Source organism: Oncorhynchus keta, unplaced genomic scaffold (assembly GCF_023373465.1).
Source record: "Oncorhynchus keta strain PuntledgeMale-10-30-2019 unplaced genomic scaffold, Oket_V2 Un_contig_2736_pilon_pilon, whole genome shotgun sequence".
NCBI lineage: Eukaryota > Metazoa > Chordata > Actinopteri > Salmoniformes > Salmonidae > Oncorhynchus > Oncorhynchus keta.
Window position 1 is genome coordinate 601,083 of NW_026285487.1, and position 26,762 is coordinate 627,844.

Here is a 26,762-nt window from a genome sequence, read left to right on the forward strand (position 1 = left end):
AGATGACAACAATCTCCCCCACCTTCCGACACTATTAGTCTGTTCCCTATCAGATGACAACAATCTCCCCCACCTTCCGACACTACTAGTCTGTTCCCTATCAGATGACAACAATCTCCCCCATCTTCCGACACTATTAGTCTGTTCCCTATCAGATGACACTACTAGTCTGTTCCCTATCAGATGACAACAATCTCCCCCACCTTCCGACACTACTAGTCTGTTCCCTATCAGATGACAACAATCTCCCCCATCTTCCGACACTACTAGTCTGTTCTCTATCAGATGACACTACTAGTCTGTTCCCTATCAGATGACACTACTAGTCTGTTCCCTATCAGATGACACTACTAGTCTGTTCCCTATCAGATGACACTACTAGTCTGTTCCCTATCAGATGACAACAATCTCCCCCACCTTCCGACACTACTAGTCTGTTCCCTATCAGATGACACTACTAGTCTGTTCCCTATCAGATGACAACAATCTCCTTCCGACACTACTAGTCTGTTCCCTATCAGATGACACTACTAGTCTGTTCCCTATCAGATGACACTACTAGTCTGTTCCCTATCAGATGACAACAATCTCCTTCCGACACTACTAGTCTGTTCCCTATCAGATGACAACAATCTCCCCCACCTTCCGACACTACTAGTCTGTTCCCTATCAGATGACACTACTAGTCTGTTCCCTATCAGAAGACAACAATCTCCCCCACCTTCCAACACTACTAGTCTGTTCCCTATCAGATGACACTACTAGTCTGTTCCCTATCAGAAGACAACAATCTCCCCCACCTTCCGACACTACTAGTCTGTTCCCTATCAGATGACACTACTAGTCTGTTCCCTATCAGATGACAACAATCTCACCCACCTTCCGACACTACTAGTCTGTTCCCTATCAGATGACACTACTAGTCTGTTCCCTATCAGAAGACAACAATCTCCCCCACCTTCCGACACTACTAGTCTGTTCCCTATCAGATGACCTTCCGACACTACTAGTCTGTTCCCTATCAGATGACAACAATCTCCCCCACCTTCCGACACTACTAGTCTGTTCCCTATCAGATGACACTACTAGTCTGTTCCCTATCAGAAGACAACAATCTCCCCCACCTTCCAACACTACTAGTCTGTTCCCTATCAGATGACACTACTAGTCTGTTCCCTATCAGAAGACAACAATCTCCCCCACCTTCCGACACTACTAGTCTGTTCCCTATCAGATGACACTACTAGTCTGTTCCCTATCAGATGACAACAATCTCACCCACCTTCCGACACTACTAGTCTGTTCCCTATCAGATGACACTACTAGTCTGTTCCCTATCAGAAGACAACAATCTCCCCCACCTTCCGACACTACTAGTCTGTTCCCTATCAGATGACCTTCCGACACTACTAGTCTGTTCACTATCAGATGACCTTCCGACACTACTAGTCTGTTCACTATCAGATGACCTTCCGACACTACTAGTCTGTTCACTATCAGATGACAACAATCTCCGCCACCTTCCGACACTACTAGTCTGTTCCCTATCAGATGACAACAATCTCCCCCACCTTCCGACACTACTAGTCTGTTCCCTATCAGATGACAACAATCTCCCCCACCTTCCGACACTACTAGTCTGTTCCCTATCAGATGACACTACTAGTCTGTTCCCTATCAGATGACAACAATCTCCCCCACCTTCCGACACTACTAGTCTGTTCACTATCAGATGACAACAATCTCCGCCACCTTCCGACACTACTAGTCTGTTCCCTATCAGATGACAACAATCTCCCCCACCTTCCGACACTACTAGTCTGTTCCCTATCAGATGACACTACTAGTCTGTTCCCTATCAGATGACAACAATCTCCTTCCGACACTACTAGTCTGTTCCCTATCAGATGACACTACTAGTCTGTTCCCTATCAGATGACACTACTAGTCTGTTCCCTATCAGATGACAACAATCTCCTTCCGACACTACTAGTCTGTCCCCCATCTTCCGACACTACTAGTCTGTTCCCTATCAGATGACACTACTAGTCTGTTCCCTATCAGATGACAACAATCTCCTTCTGTTCCCTATCAGACACTACTAGTCTGTTCCCTATCAGATGACAACAATCTCCCCACCTTCCGACACTACTAGTCTGTTCCCTATCAGATGACACTACTAGTCTGTTCCCCATCAGATGACAACAATCTCCTTCCGACACTACTAGTCTGTTCCCTATCAGATGACAACAATCTCCCCCACCTTCCGACACTACTAGTCTGTTCCCTATCAGATGACACTACTAGTCTGTTCCCTATCAGAAGACAACAATCTCCCCCACCTTCCGACACTACTAGTCTGTTCCCTATCAGATGACACTACTAGTCTGTTCCCTATCAGATGACAACAATCTCACCCACCTTCCGACACTACTAGTCTGTTCCCTATCAGATGACACTACTAGTCTGTTCCCTATCAGAAGACAACAATCTCCCCCACCTTCCGACACTACTAGTCTGTTCCCTATCAGATGACCTTCCGACACTACTAGTCTGTTCACTATCAGATGACCTTCCAGATGACACTACTAGTCTGTTCACTATCAGATGACCTTCCGACACTACTAGTCTGTTCACTATCAGATGACAACAATCTCCGCCACCTTCCGACACTACTTGTCTGTTCCCTATCAGATGACAACAATCTCCCCCACCTTCCGACACTACTAGTCTGTTCCCTATCAGATGACCTTCCGACACTACTAGTCTGTTCCCTATCAGATGACACTACTAGTCTGTTCACTATCAGATGACAACAATCTCCGCCACCTTCCGACACTACTAGTCTGTTCCCTATCAGATGACAACAATCTCCCCCACCTTCCGACACTACTAGTCTGTTCCCTATCAGAAGACACTACTAGTCTGTTCCCTATCAGATGACACTACTAGTCTGTTCCCTATCAGATGACAACAATCTCCCCCACCTTCCGACACTACTAGTCTGTTCCCTATCAGATGACACTACTAGTCTGTTCCCTATCAGATGACAACAATCTCCTTCCGACACTACTAGTCTGTTCCCTATCAGATGACACTACTAGTCTGTTCCCTATCAGATGACACTACTAGTCTGTTCCCTATCAGATGACAACAATCTCCTTCCGACACTACTAGTCTGTCCCCCATCTTCCGACACTACTAGTCTGTTCCCTATCAGATGACACTACTAGTCTGTTCCCTATCAGATGACAACAATCTCCTTCCGACACTACTAGTCTGTTCCCTATCAGATGACAACAATCTCCCCCACCTTCCGACACTACTAGTCTGTTCCCTATCAGATGACACTACTAGTCTGTTCCCCATCAGATGACAACAATCTCCTTCCGACACTACTAGTCTGTTCCCTATCAGATGACAACAATCTCCCCCACCTTCCGACACTACTAGTCTGTTCCCTATCAGATGACACTACTAGTCTGTTCCCTATCAGATGACAACAATCTCACCCACCTTCCGACACTACTAGTCTGTTCCCTATCAGATGACACTACTAGTCTGTTCCCTATCAGAAGACAACAATCTCCCCCACCTTCCGACACTACTAGTCTGTTCCCTATCAGATGACCTTCCGACACTACTAGTCTGTTCACTATCAGATGACCTTCCGACACTACTAGTCTGTTCACTATCAGATGACCTTCCGACACTACTAGTCTGTTCACTATCAGATGACAACAATCTCCGCCACCTTCCGACACTACTTGTCTGTTCCCTATCAGATGACAACAATCTCCCCCACCTTCCGACACTACTAGTCTGTTCCCTATCAGATGACAACAATCTCCCCCACCTTCCGACACTACTAGTCTGTTCCCTATCAGATGACAACAATCTCCCCCACCTTCCGACACTACTAGTCTGTTCACTATCAGATGACAACAATCTCCGCCACCTTCCGACACTACTAGTCTGTTCCCTATCAGATGACAACAATCTCCCCCACCTTCCGACACTACTAGTCTGTTCCCTATCAGAAGACACTACTAGTCTGTTCCCTATCAGATGACACTACTAGTCTGTTCCCTATCAGATGACAACAATCTCCCCCACCTTCCAACACTACTAGTCTGTTCCCTATCAGATGACAACAATCTCCCCCATCTTCCGACACTACTAGTCTGTTCCCTATCAGATGACAACAATCTCCCCCATCTTCCGACACTACTAGTCTGTTCCCTATCAGATGACACTACTAGTCTGTTCCCTATCAGATGACAACAATCTCACCCACCTTCCAACACTACTAGTCTGTTCCCTATCAGATGACACTACTAGTCTGTTCCCTATCAGATGACACTACTAGTCTGTTCCCTATCAGATGACAACAATCTCCCCCACCTTCCGACACTACTAGTCTGTTCCCTATCAGAAGACAACAATCTCCCCCACCTTCCGACACTACTAGTCTGTTCCCTATCAGATGACACTACTAGTCTGTTCCCTATCAGATGACACTACTAGTCTGTTCCCTATCAGATGACACTACTAGTCTGTTCCCTATCAGAAGACACTACTAGTCTGTTCCCTATCAGAAGACACTACTAGTCTGTTCCCTATCAGATGACACTACTAGTCTGTTCCCTATCAGATGACAACAATCTCCCCCACCTTCCGACACTACTAGTCTGTTCCCTATCAGATGACAACAATCTCCCCCATCTTCCGACACTATTAGTCTGTTCCCTATCAGATGACAACAATCTCCCCCACCTTCCGACACTATTAGTCTGTTCCCTATCAGATGACAACAATCTCCCCCATCTTCCGACACTATTAGTCTGTTCCCTATCAGATGACAACAATCTCCCCCACCTTCCGACACTATTAGTCTGTTCCCTATCAGATGACAACAATCTCCCCCACCTTCCGACACTACTAGTCTGTTCCCTATCAGATGACAACAATCTCCCCCATCTTCCGACACTATTAGTCTGTTCCCTATCAGATGACACTACTAGTCTGTTCCCTATCAGATGACAACAATCTCCCCCACCTTCCGACACTACTAGTCTGTTCTCTATCAGATGACACTACTAGTCTGTTCCCTATCAGATGACACTACTAGTCTGTTCCCTATCAGATGACACTACTAGTCTGTTCCCTATCAGATGACACTACTAGTCTGTTCCCTATCAGATGACAACAATCTCCCCCACCTTCCGACACTACTAGTCTGTTCCCTATCAGATGACACTACTAGTCTGTTCCCTATCAGATGACAACAATCTCCTTCCGACACTACTAGTCTGTTCCCTATCAGATGACACTACTAGTCTGTTCCCTATCAGATGACAACAATCTCCTTCCGACACTACTAGTCTGTCCCCCATCTTCCGACACTACTAGTCTGTTCCCTATCAGATGACACTACTAGTCTGTTCCCTATCAGAAGACACTACTAGTCTGTTCCCTATCAGATGACACTACTAGTCTGTTCCCTATCAGATGACAACAATCTCCTTCCGACACTACTAGTCTGTCCCCCATCTTCCGACACTACTAGTCTGTTCCCTATCAGATGACACTACTAGTCTGTTCCCTATCAGAAGACACTACTAGTCTGTTCCCTATCAGATGACACTACTAGTCTGTTCCCTATCAGATGACAACAATCTCCCCCACCTTCCGACACTACTAGTCTGTTCCCTATCAGATGACACTACTAGTCTGTTCCCTATCAGAAGACAACAATCTCCCCCACCTTCCGACACTACTAGTCTGTTCCCTATCAGATGACACTACTAGTCTGTTCCCTATCAGATGACAACAATCTCACCCACCTTCCGACACTACTAGTCTGTTCCCTATCAGATGACACTACTAGTCTGTTCCCTATCAGATGACACTACTAGTCTGTTCCCTATCAGATGACACTACTAGTCTGTTCCCTATCAGATGACACTACTAGTCTGTTCCCTATCAGATGACACTACTAGTCTGTTCCCTATCAGATGACAACAATCTCACCCACCTTCCGACACTACTAGTCTGTTCCCTATCAGATGACACCACTAGTCTGTTCCCTATCAGAAGACAACAATCTCCCCCACCTTCCGACACTACTAGTCTGTTCCCTATCAGATGACCTTCCGACACTACTAGTCTGTTCACTATCAGATGACCTTCCGACACTACTAGTCTGTTCACTATCAGATGACCTTCCGACACTACTAGTCTGTTCACTATCAGATGACAACAATCTCCGCCACCTTCCGACACTACTAGTCTGTTCCCTATCAGATGACAACAATCTCCCCCACCTTCCGACACTACTAGTCTGTTCCCTATCAGATGACAACAATCTCCCCCACCTTCCGACACTACTAGTCTGTTCCCTATCAGATGACAACAATCTCCCCCACCTTCCGACACTACTAGTCTGTTCACTATCAGATGACAACAATCTCCGCCACCTTCTGACACTACTAGTCTGTTCCCTATCAGATGACAACAATCTCCCCCACCTTCCGACACTACTAGTCTGTTCCCTATCAGAAGACACTACTAGTCTGTTCCCTATCAGATGACACTACTAGTCTGTTCCCTATCAGATGACAACAATCTCCCCCACCTTCCGACACTACTAGTCTGTTCCCTATCAGATGACACTACTAGTCTGTTCCCCATCAGATGACCTTCCGACACTACTAGTCTGTTCACTATCAGATGACAACAATCTCCCCCACCTTCCGACACTACTAGTCTGTTCCCTATCAGATGACACTACTAGTCTGTTCCCTATCAGATGACACTACTAGTCTGTTCCCTATCAGATGACACTACTAGTCTGTTCCCTATCAGATGACAACAATCTCCCCCACCTTCCGACACTACTAGTCTGTTCCCTATCAGATGACACTACTAGTCTGTTCCCTATCAGATGACACTACTAGTCTGTTCCCTATCAGATGACCTTCCGACACTACTAGTCTGTTCACTATCAGATGACCTTCTGACACTACTAGTCTGTTCCCTATCAGATGACACTACTAGTCTGTTCCCTATCAGATGACCTTCCGACACTACTAGTCTGTTCCCTATCAGATGACCTTCCGACACTACTAGTCTGTTCACTATCAGATGACCTTCTGACACTACTAGTCTGTTCCCTATCAGATGACACTACTAGTCTGTTCCCTATCAGATGACAACAATCTCCCCCACCTTCCGACACTACTAGTCTGTTCCCTATCAAATGACACTACTAGTCTGTTCCCTATCAGATGACAACAATCTCACCCACCTTCCGACACTACTAGAGAAGTATACATCTCTGCTGTGTGCTTTGAATGGTTTGTTTTCTCGTCGTTTTGAGGATTTCAAAGTGTTGGAAAATGACATGCTGTTGGTTTCCTCTCCTTTCACCTTCAATGTGGATAACGCTCCCACTGACCTGCAACTTGAGCTGATCCATCTTCAGTCTGATGCAGTGATTGGAGAACTATTCAAAACAATGTCACTGAAGAGCTTCTATGCGTCTCTCTATGAACAAAGCTTTCCAAAGATTAGGAGTCATGCTCAGAAGATGTTTGTACTGTTTGGGTCAACCCATGTATGTGAACAGACATTTTCAGTGATGAAACATAACAAGTCAAGGCACAGATCATCTCTTACTGACTCTCACCTCTCAGTAATCCTGCACATAGCGACATCAGAAACTATACCTGACTTTACTGTTCTAGTCAATGCCCATCAGAGACTTCACTCCTCACACTGATTGAGTAGTTTAAATGTGATATTGAGCTCTCTCCTTGTGTTTTTGTGCATTACCGTGAACAAGAGTTATGGTAATGAGCTTCCTAAATGGTAATGAGCTAGAGGCTGTATTCACGATCCCGGAACCGGGATGGCTGGAATCAGAGTTCTGTCCGTGGTGCTGAATGCGCAGTGTACTTTTACCTAGATCTTCATAATGAAAAGACCTACCAAAAGGAGAACTTGGATGTGGTTTATTTCTGTGCATGTTGAAACACTAAAGTAAGTTGCATATCTGGATGTGATTTACAGTAGATATATCTGTCAACACAGTCATACACATGATGTATAATCCTGTAATATGATTCTGGCCCGTGATGGCAAAAAATATATTCTAATATGGCCCTCCATGGAAAATAATTGCCCAGGCCTGTTCTAGTTAGTAACTTACAGTAACTGTATTCCAGGCCTGTTCTAGTTAGTAACTTACAGTAGCTGTATTCCAGGCCTGTTCTAGTTAGTAACTTACAGTAGCTGTATTCCAGGCCTGTTCTAGTTCGTAACTTACAGTAACTGTATTCCAGGCCTGTTCTAGTTAGTAACTTACAGTAGCTGTATTCCAGGCCTGTTCTAGTTAGTAACTTACAGTAGCTGTATTCCAGGCCTGTTCTAGTTAGTAACTTACAGTAGCTGTATTCCAGGCCTGTTCTAGTTAGTAACTTACAGTAGCTGTATTCCAGGCCTGTTCTAGTTCGTAACTTACAGTAACTGTATTCCAGGCCTGTTCTAGTTAGTAACTTACAGTAGCTGTATTCCAGGCCTGTTCTAGTTAGTAACTTACAGTAGCTGTATTCCAGGCCTGTTCTAGTTAGTAACTTACAGTAGCTGTATTCCAGGCCTGTTCTAGTTAGTAACTTACAGTAGCTGTATTCCAGGCCTGTTCTAGTTAGTAACTTACAGTAGCTGTATTCCAGGCCTGTTCTAGTTAGTAACTTACAGTAGCTGTATTCCAGGCCTGTTGTAGTTAGTAACTTACAGTAGCTGTATTCCAGGCCTGTTCTAGTTAGTAACTTACAGTAGCTGTATTCCAGGCCTGTTCTAGTTAGTAACTTACAGTAGCTGCATTCCAGGCCTGTTGTAGTTAGTAACTTACAGTAGCTGTATTCCAGGCCTGTTCTAGTTAGTAACTTACAGTAGCTGTATTCCAGGCCTGTTCTAGTTAGTAACTTACAGTAGCTGTATTCCAGGCCTGTTCTAGTTAGTAACTTACAGTAGCTGCATTCCAGGCCTGTTCTAGTTAGTAACTTACAGTAGCTGTATTCCAGGCCTGTTCTGGTTAGTAACTTACAGTAGCTGTATTCCAGGCCTGTTCTAGTTAGTAACTTACAGTAACTGTATTCCAGGCCTGTTGTAGTTAGTAACTTACAGTAGCTGTATTCCAGGCCTGTTCTAGTTAGTAACTTACAGTAGCTGTATTCCAGGCCTGTTCTAGTTAGTAACTTACAGTAGCTGTATTCCAGGCCTGTTCTAGTTAGTAACTTACAGTAGCTGCATTCCAGGCCTGTTGTAGTTAGTAACTTACAGTAGCTGTATTCCAGGCCTGTTCTAGTTAGTAACTTACAGTAGCTGTATTCCAGGCCTGTTGTAGTTAGTAACTTACAGTAGCTGTATTCCAGGCCTGTTCTAGTTAGTAACTTACAGTAGCTGTATTCCAGGCCTATCTAGTTAGTAACTTACAGTAGCTGTATTCCAGGCCTGTTCTAGTTAGTAACTTACAGTAGCTGTATTCCAGGCCTGTTCTAGTTAGTAACTTACAGTAGCTGTATTCCAGGCCTGTTGTAGTTAGTAACTTACAGTAGCTGTATTCCAGGCCTGTTCTCGTTAGTAACTTACAGTAGCTGTATTCCAGGCCTGTTCTAGTTAGTAACTTACAGTAGCTGTATTCCAGGCCTGTTGTAGTTAGTAACTTACAGTAGCTGTATTCCAGGCCTGTTGTAGTTAGTAACTTACAGTAGCTGTATTCCAGGCCTGTTGTAGTTAGTAACTTACAGTAGCTGTATTCCAGGCCTGTTCTAGTTAGTAACTTACAGTAGCTGTATTCCAGGCCTGTTCTAGTTAGTAACTTACAGTAGCTGTATTCCAGGCCTGTTCTAGTTAGTAACTTACAGTAGCTGTATTCCAGGCCTGTTGTAGTTAGTAACTTACAGTAGCTGTATTCCAGGCCTGTTCTAGTTAGTAACTTACAGTAGCTGTATTCCAGGCCTGTTCTAGTTAGTAACTTACAGTAGCTGTATTCCAGGCCTGTTGTAGTTAGTAACTTACAGTAGCTGTATTCCAGGCCTGTTCTCGTTAGTAACTTACAGTAGCTGTATTCCAGGCCTGTTGTAGTTAGTAACTTACAGTAGCTGTATTCCAGGCCTGTTCTAGTTAGTAACTTACAGTAGCTGTATTCCAGGCCTGTTGTAGTTAGTAACTTACAGTAGCTGTATTCCAGGCCTGTTGTAGTTAGTAACTTACAGTAGCTGTATTCCAGGCCTGTTCTAGTTAGTAACTTACAGTAGCTGTATTCCAGGCCTGTTCTAGTTAGTAACTTACAGTAGCTGTATTCCAGGCCTGTTCTAGTTAGTAACTTACAGTAGCTGTATTCCAGGCCTGTTCTAGTTAGTAACTTACAGTAGCTGTATTCCAGGCCTGTTGTAGTTAGTAACTGCTGTATTCCGACAGAACAGCCATTATGAAGGCATTATCAAGCAACACAATACAAACAAAGTAACAGCTCTTTGAGGATAAGTTCATTATGCTGAACAGAGGGTGAGGTTATGCTGAACAGAGGGTTAAAGAAGAGAGCACTCTGAGTTCTCAACCAACAGGATCAAATCAAACCACAGCCAGGTAGTCTGGCACAATGAGACCTCGCAGAGTTCTACCCTCTCAGGTGTGTGTGTGTGTGTGTGTGTGTGTGTGTGTGTGTGTGTGTGTGTGTGTGTGTGTGTGTGTGTGTGTGTGTGTGTGTGTGTGTGTGTGTGTGTGTGTGTGTGTGTGTGTGTGTGTGTGTGTGTGTGTGTGTGTGTGTGTACATTGGTCAATCTGTAGGCGTGTGCGAGGCTGAAAATGTTCCCCAGGGGGTAAGGAGAAAGGTCCCGTCTGTTAATGGAGTAGATTATTAACAAATGGTAGGGGTTAGAGTTAACACTAGGTACACACCCTGTATGGTAGGGGTTAGGGTTAGAGTCAACACTAGGTACACACCCTGTATGGTAGGGGTTAGGGTTAGAGTCAACACTAGGTACACACCCTGTATGGTAGGGGTTAGGGTTAGGGTTAACACTAGGTACACACCCTGTATGGTAGGGGTTAGGGTTAACACTAGGTACACACCCTGTATGGTAGGGGTTAGAGTCAACACTAGGTACACACCCTGTATGGTAGGGGTTAGGGTTAACACTAGGTACACACTCTGTATGGTAGGGGTTAGAGTCAACACTAGGTACACACCCTGTATGGTAGGGGTTAGGGTTAAAACTAGGTACACACCCTGTATGGTAGGGGTTAGGGTTAGAGTTAACACTAGGTACACACCCTGTATGGTAGGGGTTAGGGTTAACACTAGGTACACACCCTGTATGGTAGGGGTTAGGGTTAGAGTTAACACTAGGTACACACCCTGTATGGTAGGGGTTAGGGTTAACACTAGGTACACACCCTGTATGGTAGGGGTTAGGGTTAGGGTTAACACTAGGTACACACCCTGTATGGTAGGGGTTAGGGTTAACACTAGGTACACACCCTGTATGGTAGGGGTTAGAGTTAACACTAGGTACACACCCTGTATGGTAGGGGTTAGGGTTAGAGTTAACACTAGGTACACACCCTGTATGGTAGGGGTTAGAGTTAGGGTTAACACTAGGTACACACCCTGTATGGTAGGGGTTAGGGTTAGAGTTAACACTAGGTACACACCCTGTATGGTAGGGGTTAGGGTTAGGGTTAACACTAGGTACACACCCTGTATGGTAGGGGTTAGGGTTAGAGTTAACACTAGGTACACACCCTGTATGGTAGGGTTTAGGGTTAGGGTTAACACTAGGTACACACCCTATATGGTAGGGGTTAGGGTTAACACTAGGTACACACCCTGTATGGTAGGGGTTAGGGTCAACACTAGGTACACACCCTGTATGGTAGGGGTTAGGGTCAACACTAGGTACACACCCTGTATGGTAGGGGTTAGAGTTAGAGTCAACACTAGGTACACACCCTGTATGGTATGGGTTAGAGTTAGAGTCAACACTAGGTACACACCCTATATGGTAGGGGTTAGGGTTAACACTAGGTACACACCCTGTATGGTAGGGGTTAGAGTCAACACTAGGTACACACCCTGTATGGTAGGGGTTAGGGTTAGAGTTAACACTAGGTACACACCCTGTATGGTAGGGGTTAGGGTCAACACTAGGTACACACCCTGTATGGTAGGGGTTAGGGTTAGAGTTAACACTAGGTACACACCCTGTATGGTAGGGGTTAGGGTTAACACTAGGTACACACCCTGTATGGTAGGGGTTAGGGTTAGAGTTAACACTAGATACACACCCTGTATGGTAGGGGTTAGGGTTAACACTAGGTACACACCCTGTATGGTAGGGGTTAGGGTCAACACTAGGTACACACCCTGTATGGTAGGGGTTAGAGTTAGGGTTAACACTAGGTACACACCCTGTATGGTAGGGGTTAGAGTCAACACTAGGTACACACCCTGTATGGTAGGGGTTAGGGTTAACACTAGGTACACACCCTGTATGGTAGGGGTTAGGGTCAACACTAGGTACACACCCTGTATGGTAGGGGTTAGGGTTAACACTAGGTACACACCCTGTATGGTAGGGGTTAGAGTCAACACTAGGTACACACCCTGTATGGTAGGGGTTAGGGTTAACACTAGGTACACACCCTGTATGGTAGGGGTTAGGGTTAGAGTTAACACTAGGTACACACCCTGTATGGTAGGGGTTAGGGTTAGAGTTAACACTAGGTACACACCCTGTATGGTAGGGGTTAGGGTTAGGGTCAACACTAGGTACACACCCTGTATGGTAGGGGTTAGGGTTAGAGTCAACACTAGGTACACACCCTGTATGGTAGGGGTTAGGGTTAACACTAGGTACACACCCTGTATGGTAGGGGTTAGAGTTAGGGTTAACACTAGGTACACACCCTGTATGGTAGGGGTTAGGGTTAGGGTCAACACTAGGTACACACCCTGTATGGTAGGGGGTTAGGGTTAGAGGGTCAACACTAGGTACACACCCTGTATTGTAGGGGTTAGGGTTAACACTAGGTACACACCCTGTATGGTAGGGGTTAGGGTTAGGGTTAACACTAGGTACACACCCTGTATGGTAGGGGTTAGGGTTAGAGTCAACACTAGGTACACACCCTTTATGGTAGGGGTTAGGGTTAGAGTCAACACTAGGTACACACCCTGTATGGTAGGGGTTAGGGTTAACACTAGGTACACACCCTGTATGGTAGGGGTTAGAGTTAGGGTTAACACTAGGTACACACCCTGTATGGTAGGGGTTAGGGTTAGAGTCAACACTAGGTACACACCCTTTATGGTAGGGGTTAGGGTTAGAGTCAACACTAGGTACACACCCTGTATGGTAGGGGTTAGGGTTAACACTAGGTACACACCCTGTATGGTAGGGGTTAGAGTTAGGGTTAACACTAGGTACACACCCTATATGGTAGGGGTTAGGGTTAACACTAGGTACACACCCTGTATGGTAGGGGTTAGAGTCAACACTAGGTACACACCCTGTATGGTAGGGGTTAGGGTTAGAGTTAACACTAGGTACACACCCTGTATGGTAGGGGTTAGGGTCAACACTAGGTACACACCCTGTATGGTAGGGGTTAGGGTTAGAGTTAACACTAGGTACACACCCTGTATGGTAGGGGTTAGGGTTAACACTAGGTACACACCCTGTATGGTAGGGGTTAGGGTTAGAGTTAACACTAGATACACACCCTGTATGGTAGGGGTTAGGGTTAACACTAGGTACACACCCTGTATGGTAGGGGTTAGAGTTAACACTAGGTACACACCCTGTATGGTAGGGGTTAGGGTCAACACTAGGTACACACCCTGTATGGTAGGGGTTAGAGTTAGGGTTAACACTAGGTACACACCCTGTATGGTAGGGGTTAGAGTCAACACTAGGTACACACCCTGTATGGTAGGGGTTAGGGTTAACACTAGGTACACACCCTGTATGGTAGGGGTTAGGGTCAACACTAGGTACACACCCTGTATGGTAGGGGTTAGGGTTAACACTAGGTACACACCCTGTATGGTAGGGGTTAGAGTCAACACTAGGTACACACCCTGTATGGTAGGGGTTAGGGTTAACACTAGGTACACACCCTGTATGGTAGGGGTTAGGGTTAGAGTTAACACTAGGTACACACCCTGTATGGTAGGGGTTAGGGTTAGAGTTAACACTAGGTACACACCCTGTATGGTAGGGGTTAGGGTTAGGGTCAACACTAGGTACACACCCTGTATGGTAGGGGTTAGGGTTAGAGTCAACACTAGGTACACACCCTGTATGGTAGGGGTTAGGGTTAACACTAGGTACACACCCTGTATGGTAGGGGTTAGAGTTAGGGTTAACACTAGGTACACACCCTGTATGGTAGGGGTTAGGGTTAGGGTCAACACTAGGTACACACCCTGTATGGTAGGGGTTAGGGTTAGAGTCAACACTAGGTACACACCCTGTATTGTAGGGGTTAGGGTTAACACTAGGTACACACCCTGTATGGTAGGGGTTAGGGTTAACACTAGGTACACACCCTGTATGGTAGGGGTTAGGGTTAGAGTCAACACTAGGTACACACCCTTTATGGTAGGGGTTAGGGTTAGAGTCAACACTAGGTACACACCCTGTATGGTAGGGGTTAGGGTTAACACTAGGTACACACCCTGTATGGTAGGGGTTAGAGTTAGGGTTAACACTAGGTACACACCCTGTATGGTAGGGGTTAGGGTTAGGGTCAACACTAGGTACACACCCTGTATGGTAGGGGTTAGAGTTAGGGTTAACACTAGGTACACACCCTGTATGGTAGGGGTTAGGGTTAGGGTCAACACTAGGTACACACCCTGTATGGTAGGGGTTAGGGTTAGGGTCAACACTAGGTACACACCCTGTATGGTAGGGGTTAGGGTTAGAGTTAACACTAGGTACACACCCTGTATGGTAGGGGTTAGGGTTAGAGTCAACACTAGGTACACACCCTGTATGGTAGGGGTTAGGGTTAGGGTTAACACTAGGTACACACCCTGTATGGTAGGGGTTAGAGTTAGGGTCAACACTAGGTACACACCCTGTATGGTATGGGTTAGAGTTAGAGTTAACACTAGGTACACACCCTGTATGGTAGGGGTTAGGGTTAGGGTCAACACTAGGTACACACCCTGTATGGTAGGGGTTAGGGTTAGAGTTAACACTAGGTACACACCCTGTATGGTAGGGGTTAGAGTTAACACTAGGTACACACCCTGTATGGTAGGGGTTAGGGTTAGAGTTAACACTAGGTACACACCCTGTATGGTAGGGGTTAGGGTTAGAGTCAACACTAAGTACACACCCTGTATGGTAGGGGTTAGGGTTAACACTAGGTACACACCCTGTATGGTAGGGGTTAGGGTTAGAGTTAACACTAGGTACACACCCTGTATGGTAGGGGTTAGAGTTAGAGTTAACACTAGGTACACACCCTGTATGGTAGGGGTTAGGGTTAGAGTTAACACTAGGTACACACCCTGTATGGTAGGGGTTAGGGTTAGAGTTAACACTAGGTACACACCCTGTATGGTAGGGGTTAGGGTTAACACTAGGTACACACCCTGTATGGTAGGGGTTAGGGTTAGAGTCAACACTAAGTACACACCCTGTATGGTAGGGGTTAGGGTTAACACTAGGTACACACCCTGTATGGTAGGGGTTAGAGTTAACACTAGGTACACACCCTGTATGGTAGGGGTTAGGGTTAGAGTTAACACTAGGTACACACCCTGTATGGTAGGGGTTAGGGTTAACACTAGGTACACACCCTGTATGGTAGGGGTTAGGGTTAGAGTTAACACTAGGTACACACCCTGTATGGTAGGGGTTAGGGTTAACACTAGGTACACACCCTGTATGGTAGGGGTTAGGGTTAGAGTTAACACTAGGTACACACCCTGTATGGTAGGGGTTAGAGTTAACACTAGGTACACACCCTGTATGGTAGGGGTTAGGGTTAGAGTTAACACTAGGTACACACCCTGTATGGTAGGGGTTAGGGTTAGAGTTAACACTAGGTACACACCCTGTATGGTAGGGGTTAGAGTTAACACTAGGTACACACCCTGTATGGTAGGGGTTAGAGTTAACACTAGGTACACACCCTGTATGGTAGGGGTTAGGGTTAGGGTCAACACTAGGTACACACCCTGTATGGTAGGGGTTAGGGTTAACACTAGGTACACACCCTGTATGGTAGGGGTTAGGGTTAGAGTCAACACTAGGTACACACCCTGTATGGTAGGGGTTAGGGTTAGAGTTAACACTAGGTACACACCCTGTATGGTAGGGGTTAGGGTTAACACTAGGTACACACCCTGTATGGTAGGGGTTAGAGTTAGGGTTAACACTAGGTACACACCCTGTATGGTAGGGGTTAGGGTTAGGGTTAACACTAGGTACACACCCTGTATGGTAGGGGTTAGGGTTAACACTAGGTACACACCCTGTATGGTAGGGGTTAGAGTTAACACTAGGTACACACCCTGTATGGTAGGGGTTAGGGTTAACACTAGGTACACACCCTGTATGGTAGGGGTTAGGGTTAACACTAGGTACACACCCTATATGGTAGGGGTTAGGGTTAGGGTCAACACTAGGTACACACTCTGTATGGTAGGGGTTAGGGTTAGAGTCAACACTAGATACACACCCTGTATGGTAGGGGTTAGGGTTAGAGTCAACACTAGGTACACACCCTGTATGGTAGGGGTTAGAGTTAACACTAGGTACACACCCTGTATGGTAGGGGTTAGGGTTAGAGTTAACACTAGGTACACACCCTGTATGGTAGGGGTTAGGGTTAGAGTCAACACTAGGTACACACCCTGTATGGTAGGGGTTAGGGTTAGAGTTAACACTAGGTACACACCCTGTATGGTAGGGGTTAGGGTTAGAGTTAACACTAGGTACACACCCTGTATGGTAGGGGTTAGGGTTAGGGTTAACACTAGGTACACACCCTGTATGGTAGGGGTTAGGGTTAGAGTTAACACTAGGTACACACCCTGTATGGTAGGGGTTAGGGTTAGAGTCAACACTAGGTACACACCCTGTATGGTAGGGGTTAGGGTTAACACTAGGTACACACCCTGTATGGTAGGGGTTAGAGTTAACACTAGGTACACACCCTGTATGGTAGGGGTTAGGGTTAGAGTTAACACTAGGTACACACCCTGTATGGTAGGGGTTAGGGTTAGAGTTAACACTAGGTACACACCCTGTATGGTAGGGGTTAGGGTTAGAGTTAACACTAGGTACACACCCTGTATGGTAGGGGTTAGGGTTAACACTAGGTACACACCCTGTATGGTAGGGGTTAGAGTTAACACTAGGTACACACCCTGTATGGTAGGGGTTAGGGTTAACACTAGGTACACACCCTGTATGGTAGGGGTTAGGGTTAACACTAGGTACACACCCTGTATGGTAGGGGTTAGAGTTAGGGTTAACACTAGGTACACACCCTGTATGGTAGGGGTTAGGGTTAGGGTCAACACTAGGTACACACCCTGTATGGTAGGGGTTAGAGTTAGGGTTAACACTAGGTACACACCCTGTATGGTAGGGGTTAGGGTTAGGGTCAACACTAGGTACACACCCTGTATGGTAGGGGTTAGGGTTAACACTAGGTACACACCCTGTATGGTAGGGGTTAGGGTTAGAGTTAACACTAGGTACACACCCTGTATGGGTAGGAGTTAACACTAGGTACACACCCTGTATGGTAGGGGTTAGGGTTAGAGTTAACACTAGGTACACACCCTGTATGGTAGGGGTTAGGGTTAGAGTTAACACTAGGTACACACCCTGTATGGTAGGGGTTAGAGTTAACACTAGGTACACACCCTGTATGGTAGGGGTTAGAGTTAACACTAGGTACACACCCTGTATGGTAGGGGTTAGGGTTAGGGTCAACACTAGGTACACACCCTGTATGGTAGGGGTTAGGGTTAACACTAGGTACACACCCTGTATGGTAGGGGTTAGGGTTAGAGTCAACACTAGGTACACACCCTGTATGGTAGGGGTTAGGGTTAGAGTTAACACTAGGTACACACCCTGTATGGTAGGGGTTAGGGTTAACACTAGGTACACACCCTGTATGGTAGGGGTTAGAGTTAGGGTTAACACTAGGTACACACCCTGTATGGTAGGGGTTAGGGTTAGGGTTAACACTAGGTACACACCCTGTATGGTAGGGGTTAGGGTTAACACTAGGTACACACCCTGTATGGTAGGGGTTAGAGTTAACACTAGGTACACACCCTGTATGGTAGGGGTTAGGGTTAACACTAGGTACACACCCTGTATGGTAGGGGTTAGGGTTAGGGTCAACACTAGGTACACACTCTGTATGGTAGGGGTTAGGGTTAGAGTCAACACTAGATACACACCCTGTATGGTAGGGGTTAGGGTTAGAGTTAACACTAGGTACACACCCTGTATGGTAGGGGTTAGGGTTAGAGTTAACACTAGGTACACACCCTGTATGGTAGGGGTTAGGGTTAGAGTCAACACTAGGTACACACCCTGTATGGTAGGGGTTAGGGTTAGAGTCAACACTAGGTACACACCCTGTATGGTAGGGGATAGGGTTAGAGTCAACACTAGGTACACACCCTGTATGGTAGGGGTTAGGGTTAGAGTTAACACTAGGTACACACCCTGTATGGTAGGGGTTAGGGTTAGAGTCAACACTAGGTACACACCCTGTATGGTAGGGGTTAGAGTTAACACTAGGTACACACCCTGTATGGTAGGGGTTAGGGTTAGAGTTAACACTAGGTACACACCCTGTATGGTAGGGGTTAGGGTTAGGGTTAACACTAGGTACACACCCTGTATGGTAGGGGTTAGGGTTAGAGTTAACACTAGGTACACACCCTGTATGGTAGGGGTTAGGGTTAGAGTCAACACTAGGTACACACCCTGTATGGTAGGGGTTAGGGTTAACACTAGGTACACACCCTGTATGGTAGGGGTTAGAGTTAACACTAGGTACACACCCTGTATGGTAGGGGTTAGGGTTAGAGTTAACACTAGGTACACACCCTGTATGGTAGGGGTTAGGGTTAGAGTTAACACTAGGTACACACCCTGTATGGTAGGGGTTAGGGTTAGAGTTAACACTAGGTACACACCCTGTATGGTAGGGGTTAGGGTTAACACTAGGTACACACCCTGTATGGTAGGGGTTAGAGTTAACACTAGGTACACACCCTGTATGGTAGGGGTTAGGGTTAACACTAGGTACACACCCTGTATGGTAGGGGTTAGGGTTAGAGTTAACACTAGGTACACACCCTGTATGGTAGGGGTTAGGGTTAACACTAGGTACACACCCTGTATGGTAGGGGTTAGAGTTAACACTAGGTACACACCCTGTATGGTAGGGGTTAGGGTTAGAGTTAACACTAGGTACACACCCTGTATGGTAGGGGTTAGGGTTAGGGTTAACACTAGGTACACACCCTGTATGGTAGGGGTTAGGGTTAGAGTCAACACTAGGTACACACCCTGTATGGTAGGGGTTAGGGTTAGGGTTAACACTAGGTACACACCCTGTATGGTAGGGGTTAGAGTCAACACTAGGTACACACCCTGTATGGTAGGGGTTACGGTTAGAGTTAACACTAGGTTATACATTGCATACAGTACTAACACTGTCTTTACCATCACACACACACACTCTCTCTGTCCTTACTCACACACACTCACACACTCTGTCCTTACTAACACACACAAACACACGTGCGCACGCACGCACACACACAAACACAGTCTCTGTCCTTACTGACACACTCACTCATGCACACAAACACACACATCAAAATAGAACCCTCCTTCCCTCTCACCTGTCTTTCTAGGGGGTTGGTAGGTGTAGGGGTTGAGGGTATGGGTGAAGATATGGATGAGGGTGGGGTTGAGGGTGAAGGTTTGATGGGGGTGTCTATTGGAGGTGTCTGTCTCCCCCCTTCCTCCATATCACCCAATAGCTCCACTCTCCCCTCCTCCCCTCCCTCTCTCCCCTCCTCCCCCCCCTCCTCCCCTCCATCTCTCCCCCTTCCTCCATATCACCCAATAGCTCCACTCTCCCCTCCTCCTCTCCTTTCTGTCGTCTGAGAGTCTCTATGTGTCTGTTCCTCCTCCTCTCGTCTCGAACACTGAGCATCTCCTCAAAGTCCAGCTGGAGCATCTCCGCACTGTAATACACACAAATAATTCATTGCTGTTCTCCCTAGTATCTTTACAGAGAAAAACGCACTTTGAAGTGTGTGTGTGTGTGTGTGTGTGTGTGTGTGTGTGTGTGTGTGTGTGTGTGTGTGTGTGTGTGTGTGTGTGTGTGTGTGTGTGTGTGTGTGTGAGCGTGTGATAACAGGTGTTTGATCTCTGACCTGGTGATGCTTGGAGCATTGTCATTGGTGGGTTGGTTTCCGGGGGTGTGTCGGGGAGAAAGGTCGTTTCCAGGTGAAAGGTCATTGTCGGGGTCAGTGCTGCTATAGCTCCTCTCCTTCCTCCTCCTCTCCCTTTCCACTTCCTCTTCATCCTCCACTGTCCACTGGCGGGCAAGCCTACACAGACCCACACAGTTTAACACTAGTGACCTAGGCTACTGCAGGGACTTTTGAGGTTCTCATTAGATTTAAATAAGGCTTTATAACCACAACATGCTTCATAAATCATCTGCATGAAGATGCAGTAGTATGAACAGCTGATGACAGGGTTAGGGACAACAAGTCTCTTTGTAGGGTGCTCTCTGTGTGACATGCTGTCTGAGATGGTGCTCTGTGACATGCTGTCTGAGATGGTGCTCTGTGTGACATGCTGTCTGAGATGGTACTCTGTGACATGCTGTCTGAGATGGTACTCTGTGTGACATGCTGTCTAAGATGGTACTCTGTGACACATACATGGGGGAGGGGGTGGGGGAGGGGGTGGGGTGTGGGGGTGTGGGGAGGGGGTGGGGCGTGGGGTGTGGGGAGGGGTGGGGTGTGGGGTGGGGGTGTGGGGTGTGGGGAGGGGGTGTGGGGGGGGGGGGAGGGGGTGGGGGGTGGGGTGGGGGGTGGGGGTGTGGGGTGGGGGTGTGGGGTGTGGGGTGGGGGGGAGGGGTGGGGGTGTGGGGTGAGGGGAGGGGGTGGGGGTGTGGGGTGAGGGGAGGGGGGTGGGGTGTGGGGTGGGGTGGGGGTGTGGGGTGGGGGAGGGGGTGGGGGTGGGGGGGGGGAGGGGTGGGGTGTGGGGGAGGGTCCAAAAAAACTATATGGAATTGTTTTAAGAAGGTCATACCAAGGATAATTTTGCTATTTGATTTACAATTTTAAGACCCCTTGAAGTATCAAAGAAAAACAATTTGATGATTTGGCCTTACTACTATTAGCCCATACAAAACGCATTGAATAACAGATTCACTACATGGAACATCAGAGAGCAAAACATTTACATTTAAGTCATTTAGCAGACGCTCTTATCCAGAGCGACTTACAAATTGGTGCATTCACCTTATGACATCCAGTGGAACAGCCACTTTACAATAGTGCATCTAAATCTTTTAAGGGGGGGGGGGTGAGAAGGATTACTTTATCCTATCCTAGGTATTCCTTAAAGAGGTGGGGTTTCAGGTGTCTCCGGAAGGTGGTGATTGACTCCGCTGTCCTGGCGTCGTGAGGGAGTTTGTTCCACCATTGGGGGCCAGAGCAGCGAACAGTTTTGACTGGGCTGAGCGGGAACTGTACTTCCTCAGTGGTAGGGAGGCGAGCAGGCCAGAGGTGGATGAACGCAGTGCCCTTGTTTGGGTGTAGGGCCTGATCAGAGCCTGGAGGTACTGAGGTGCCGTTCCCCTCACAGCTCCGTAGGCAAGCACCATGGTCTTGTAGCGGATGCGAGCTTCAACTGGAAGCCAGTGGAGAGAGCGGAGGAGCGGGGTGACGTGAGAGAACTTGGGAAGGTTGAACACCAGACGGGCTGCAGCGTTCTGGATGAGTTGTAGGGGTTTAATGGCACAGGCAGGGAGCCCAGCCAACAGCGAGTTGCAGTAATCCAGACGGGAGATGACAAGTGCCTGGATTAGGACCTGCGACCGCTTCCTGTGTGAGGCAGGGTCGTACAATGGAAGGGAATATTGTTCTGAAGTGTCTGTCCTATATCTAAGAGATATAAGACACATCAAGACTATAATTGTTTTTACATGTCGAATCACCATATATACTGTACGTCCACTCATTTTTCCAACTGCTACTGGGGGACCTTCAGACAGGCTACCCTGGGGCGGCAGGGTAGCCTAGTGGTTAGAGCGTTGGACTAGTAATCGGAAAGTTGCAAGTTTGAATCCCTGATCTGACAAGGTACCTTCCCCTGAACAGGCAGTTAACCCACTGTTCCTAGGCTGTCATTGAAAATAAGAATTTGTTCTTAACTGACTTGCCTGGTTAAATAAAGATAAATTAAAGTCTTGTGGGGGCTGTGGGCGTCTTAGAGCAAAACAACCACCATGTACAGTGTTTGTTTATCTTCAGCTTCGACTGACTTTAGGGGGTTAACAACAGCAACATCACAGGATCCACCTCAATCCGATCCGTCATCTGATCAGCTTTCACTTTCCTTATCAATATCATGATCAACGACAGCAGTCACAAACCTCGGAAGACCATTCACTATTTACAAAAACAACATTCTGTTCTAACCATCTAAATCATCATTGATGTATGATTCACAGCGAAAACAGGTGTCTATTAGTGCGCAGCGCAGCTCTACTATAAATGAATTGTAGGCTATCGGTTATCGTTACAATCCTGACAGAAAGTCACCACAAACTAAAGCCTCATGCCCACCAGACACATAAAACTCTTTGCGTTCTGGTGGTCATTCATTGTCAATAGAGCAGTCCAACACGCTACATTGGGGGCACTGGGCTGCGGTGCGTTCTGTGTACTGCGGTGCGTTCTGTGTACTGCGGTGCGTTCTGTGTACTGCATGCGTTCAATATTTTCACATTTCTTTACCAGGCGGTGATACACATTGACTCCAACTAGCTAGCTTTCAGCTGGTTACAAAGTAAAGCACATATATTTAAAGTACGGAAAATGTGGGCCAGACAACCGGCAAAAACAACACGCATATACATCTGGTGAACATCAGGTGTAAACCAGCTCTTACCGGGACAGAGCCGACCAGTTCTTCCGGATGATGGACATGGCAGCTGGGGTCCCAGTCAAGTTGAGGCCCGCTGGGAGGAAATTTAGTCGGGTAAAGCGTCTGAGGCACTTCGCTGAGTGGCTGGAACGGAATTATAGTCCACCTTTACCCTGCAAGATCACATGACCTAACTAACTACCTGGGAGAGAGAGAGGGACAGAGGGAGAGAGGGTGGTAATGTTTTGGATCTTGTCCATATATAGTTATGAAGGCAGTTCACTTCTAATAGCTGTAGTTTGATTAACGAGGTCAGGTGAATATAGACAGGAACACTCAACAGAGAGATATAAGGGCATTCAGTTTGTCTAATATACTTCATCTTTCTACTTCTCCAGTTGTGCCCTGCATGCAGCCTGTCCTACTGTTAGGGATAGGGTTACCTGTCCTACTGTTAGGGATAGGGTTACCTGTCCTACTGTTAGGGATAGGGTTACCTGTCCTACGGTTAGGGATAGGGTTACCTGTCCTACTGTTAGGGATAGGGTTACCTGTCCTACTGTTAGGGATAGGGTTACCTGTCCTACTGTTAGGGATAGGGTTACCTGTCCTACTGTTAGGGATAGGGTTACCTGTCCTACTGTTAGGGATAGGGTTACCTATACTACTGTTAGGGATAGGGTTACCTGTCCTACTGTTAGGGATAGGGTTACCTATACTACTGTTAGGGATAGGGTTACCTATACTACTGTTAGGGATAGGGTTACCTATACTACTGTTAGGGATAGGGTTACCTGTCCTACTGTTAGGGATAGGGTTACCTGTCCTACTGTTAGGGATAGGGTTACCTGTCCTACTGTTAGGGATAGGGTTACCTATACTACTGTTAGGGATAGGGTTACCTGTCCTACTGTTAGGGATAGGGTTACCTATACTACTGTTAGTGATAGGGTTACCTATACTACTGTTAGTGATAGGGTTACCTATACTACTGTTAGTGATAGGGTTACCTATACTACTGTTAGTGATAGGGTTACCTATACTACTGTTAGTGATAGGGTTACCTATACTACTGTTAGTGATAGGGTTACCTATACTACTGTTAGTGATAGGGTTACCTATACTACTGTTAGTGATAGGGTTACCTATACTACTGTTAGTGAGCTGAAAAAGGCAAAGACCAGGTACAGTCAGGAACATATTTGATGTATTTAATAATGCTGAACTGTACAGAGTCATTCAGTGTGACTGAGTCACTGTTTGTTCTAAAGGCCTGTGTGTGTGTGTGTGTGTGTGTGTGTGTGTGTGTGTGTGTGTGTGTGTGTGTGTGTGTGTGTGTGTGTGTGTGTGTGTGTGTGTGTGTGTGTGTGTGTGTTCTACAGATCTGTATAAGACCACACCTTCACCTAAAGACAGACAAGTATACTGGACTTTACTCATAGCAATCTTACCTACAACCGTGTGTGTTTGTTCTACAGATCTGTATAAGACCACACCTTCACCTAAAGACAGACAAGTATACTGGACTTTACTCATAACAATCTTACCTACAACCGTGTGTGTGTGTCTTCAGTGTGATTATGTAACTCGTCAGCACTCATCCTCCTTTTTCTAACAAAGGACCACACAGACACAAACACGAACCTTAAGCCTACAGAGAGCAAGACACACACACACACACACACACACACACACACACACACACACACACACACACACACACACACACACACACACACACACACACACACACACACACACACACACACACACACCAAAGGCTATTTGCATCAGAAAAGATGAGTGGGAAAGCTACAGGAAGAGAGTCAGTATCCTTGAACTAATACGAGTCTAAGCTCTGTCTAAGATGACCACTCTGCCGGTCCCTGAGGCTTTAAAACGAGTCTAAGCTCTGTCTAAGATTACCACTCTGCCGGTCCCTGAGGCTTTAAAACGAGTCTAAGCTCTGTCTAAGATGACCACTCTGCCGGTCCCTGGGGCTTTAAAACGAGTCTAAGCTCTGTCTAAGATGACCACTCTGCCGGTCCCTGAGGCTTTAAAACGAGTCTAAGCTCTGTCTAAGATGACCACTCTGCCGGTCCCTGGGGCTTTAAAACGAGTCTAAGCTCTGTCTAAGATGACCACTCTGCCGGTCCCTGAGGCTTTAAAACGAGTCTAAGCTCTGTCTAAGATGACCACTCTGCCGGTCCCTGAGGCTTTAAAACGAGTCTAAGCTCTGTCTAAGATGACCACTCTGCCGGTCCCTGAGGCTTTAAAACGAGTCTAAGCTCTGTCTAAGATGACCACTCTGCCGGTCCCTGAGGCTTTAAAACGAGTCTAAGCTCTGTCTAAGATGACCACTCTGCCGGTCCCTGAGGCTTTAAAATGAGTCTAAGCTCTGTCTAAGATGACCACTCTGCCGGTCCCTGAGGCTTTAAAACGAGTCTAAGCTCTGTCTAAGATGACCACTCTGCCGGTCCCTGAGGCTTTAAAACGAGTCTAAGCTCTGTCTAAGATGACCACTCTGCCGGTCCCTGAGGCTTTAAAACGAGTCTAAGCTCTGTCTAAGATGGGGCTTTAAAAAGGTTAATTTAGCGATTTGAATTTGAATTTAGCCCTTGAAGTATCCAAAAAATATATAGAAAAAATATTTTGATAAAAATAGTAGCCTTACTGCTATTAGCAACAAAAGAAAATGTAATAACAGATTGGTTACGTGGAACAACTGATAGTCCCCCCTCCCCGTGTGTCTGACTTATATCTGAGGGATTTAATCATTATCAGGAAACCTTTGCAAATGTTTTTTTTTTTAAACATTTATTCATTTATTTTTGGCAAAAAACAGAGTCTCAGACGAGTCTTGTGAGACCTGTTTGTAAGTAGATATCTCTAGCTTAAACTGATGGATTTTTATGGGTATATTTTATTATGCTAATTCAATTTCCTCGGGGGTTAGTGTTCTAGTGTTTTAGTGTTCTCTAGAGAAGTGCTTTACAGTCATGTAAAACACACAGAGATCATGATGGCATTTAACTGCCTTAAAGCACACAACTTGACTATCAATAGACCGATATGAACTGTGTGCATGACGTCAGTGTTTGATTGTCATTTGACTATTTACTTGGATTAGATTTGAAAGAAGACCTGCTTATGCACACACACACACACACACACACACACACACACACACACACACACACACACACACACACACACACACACACACACACACACACACACACACACACACACACACACACACACACACACACACACACACACACACACACACACACACACACACACACACACACACACACACACAGAGAGAGAGATCTTTAGCCTAAACTGACAGATTTTTATGGGGATGTTTTAATTATGCTAATTAAATCTCATAGGGGAAACACATATACAGAGAGAGGAAAAAAAGAGAGGTGCTATGACTTTTTAGGAGTTTCTATGGGTTGCTATGGGTTGCTATGAGTTGCTATGGGTTGCTATGGGTTTCTATGGGTTGCT

General features: G+C 46.3%; 1 protein-coding gene and 1 long non-coding RNA gene across 4 annotated transcripts in view; one reads left to right on the forward strand and one right to left on the reverse strand.

Annotated features, from left to right (window-relative positions):
* Positions 1-20,153, reverse strand: part of lad1 (ladinin) — an 81,157-nt gene extending 61,004 nt beyond the window's left edge. The window contains exon 1 of one of the 2 annotated variants that reach the window (XM_052506721.1): positions 19,973-20,153. In XM_052506721.1, coding sequence (XP_052362681.1) covers positions 19,973-20,101 — 129 coding nt within the window. In that variant the 5' untranslated portion in view covers positions 20,102-20,153. The remainder of the gene's footprint in view (positions 1-19,972) is intronic. The other variant, XM_052506719.1, reaches the window with a different exon arrangement.
* On the forward strand, positions 15,501-17,944 carry LOC127922848 (uncharacterized). 2 transcript variants are annotated; one of them, XR_008112594.1, is made up of 3 exons: positions 15,501-15,538; positions 16,133-16,171; positions 17,871-17,944. It is a non-coding gene; the product is annotated as an uncharacterized LOC127922848 (long non-coding RNA). The 2 variants fall into 2 exon arrangements; XR_008112593.1 differs by lacking the exon at positions 16,133-16,171 and adding an exon at positions 16,172-16,210.
* Positions 20,154-26,762: the final 6,609 nt, after the last annotated feature.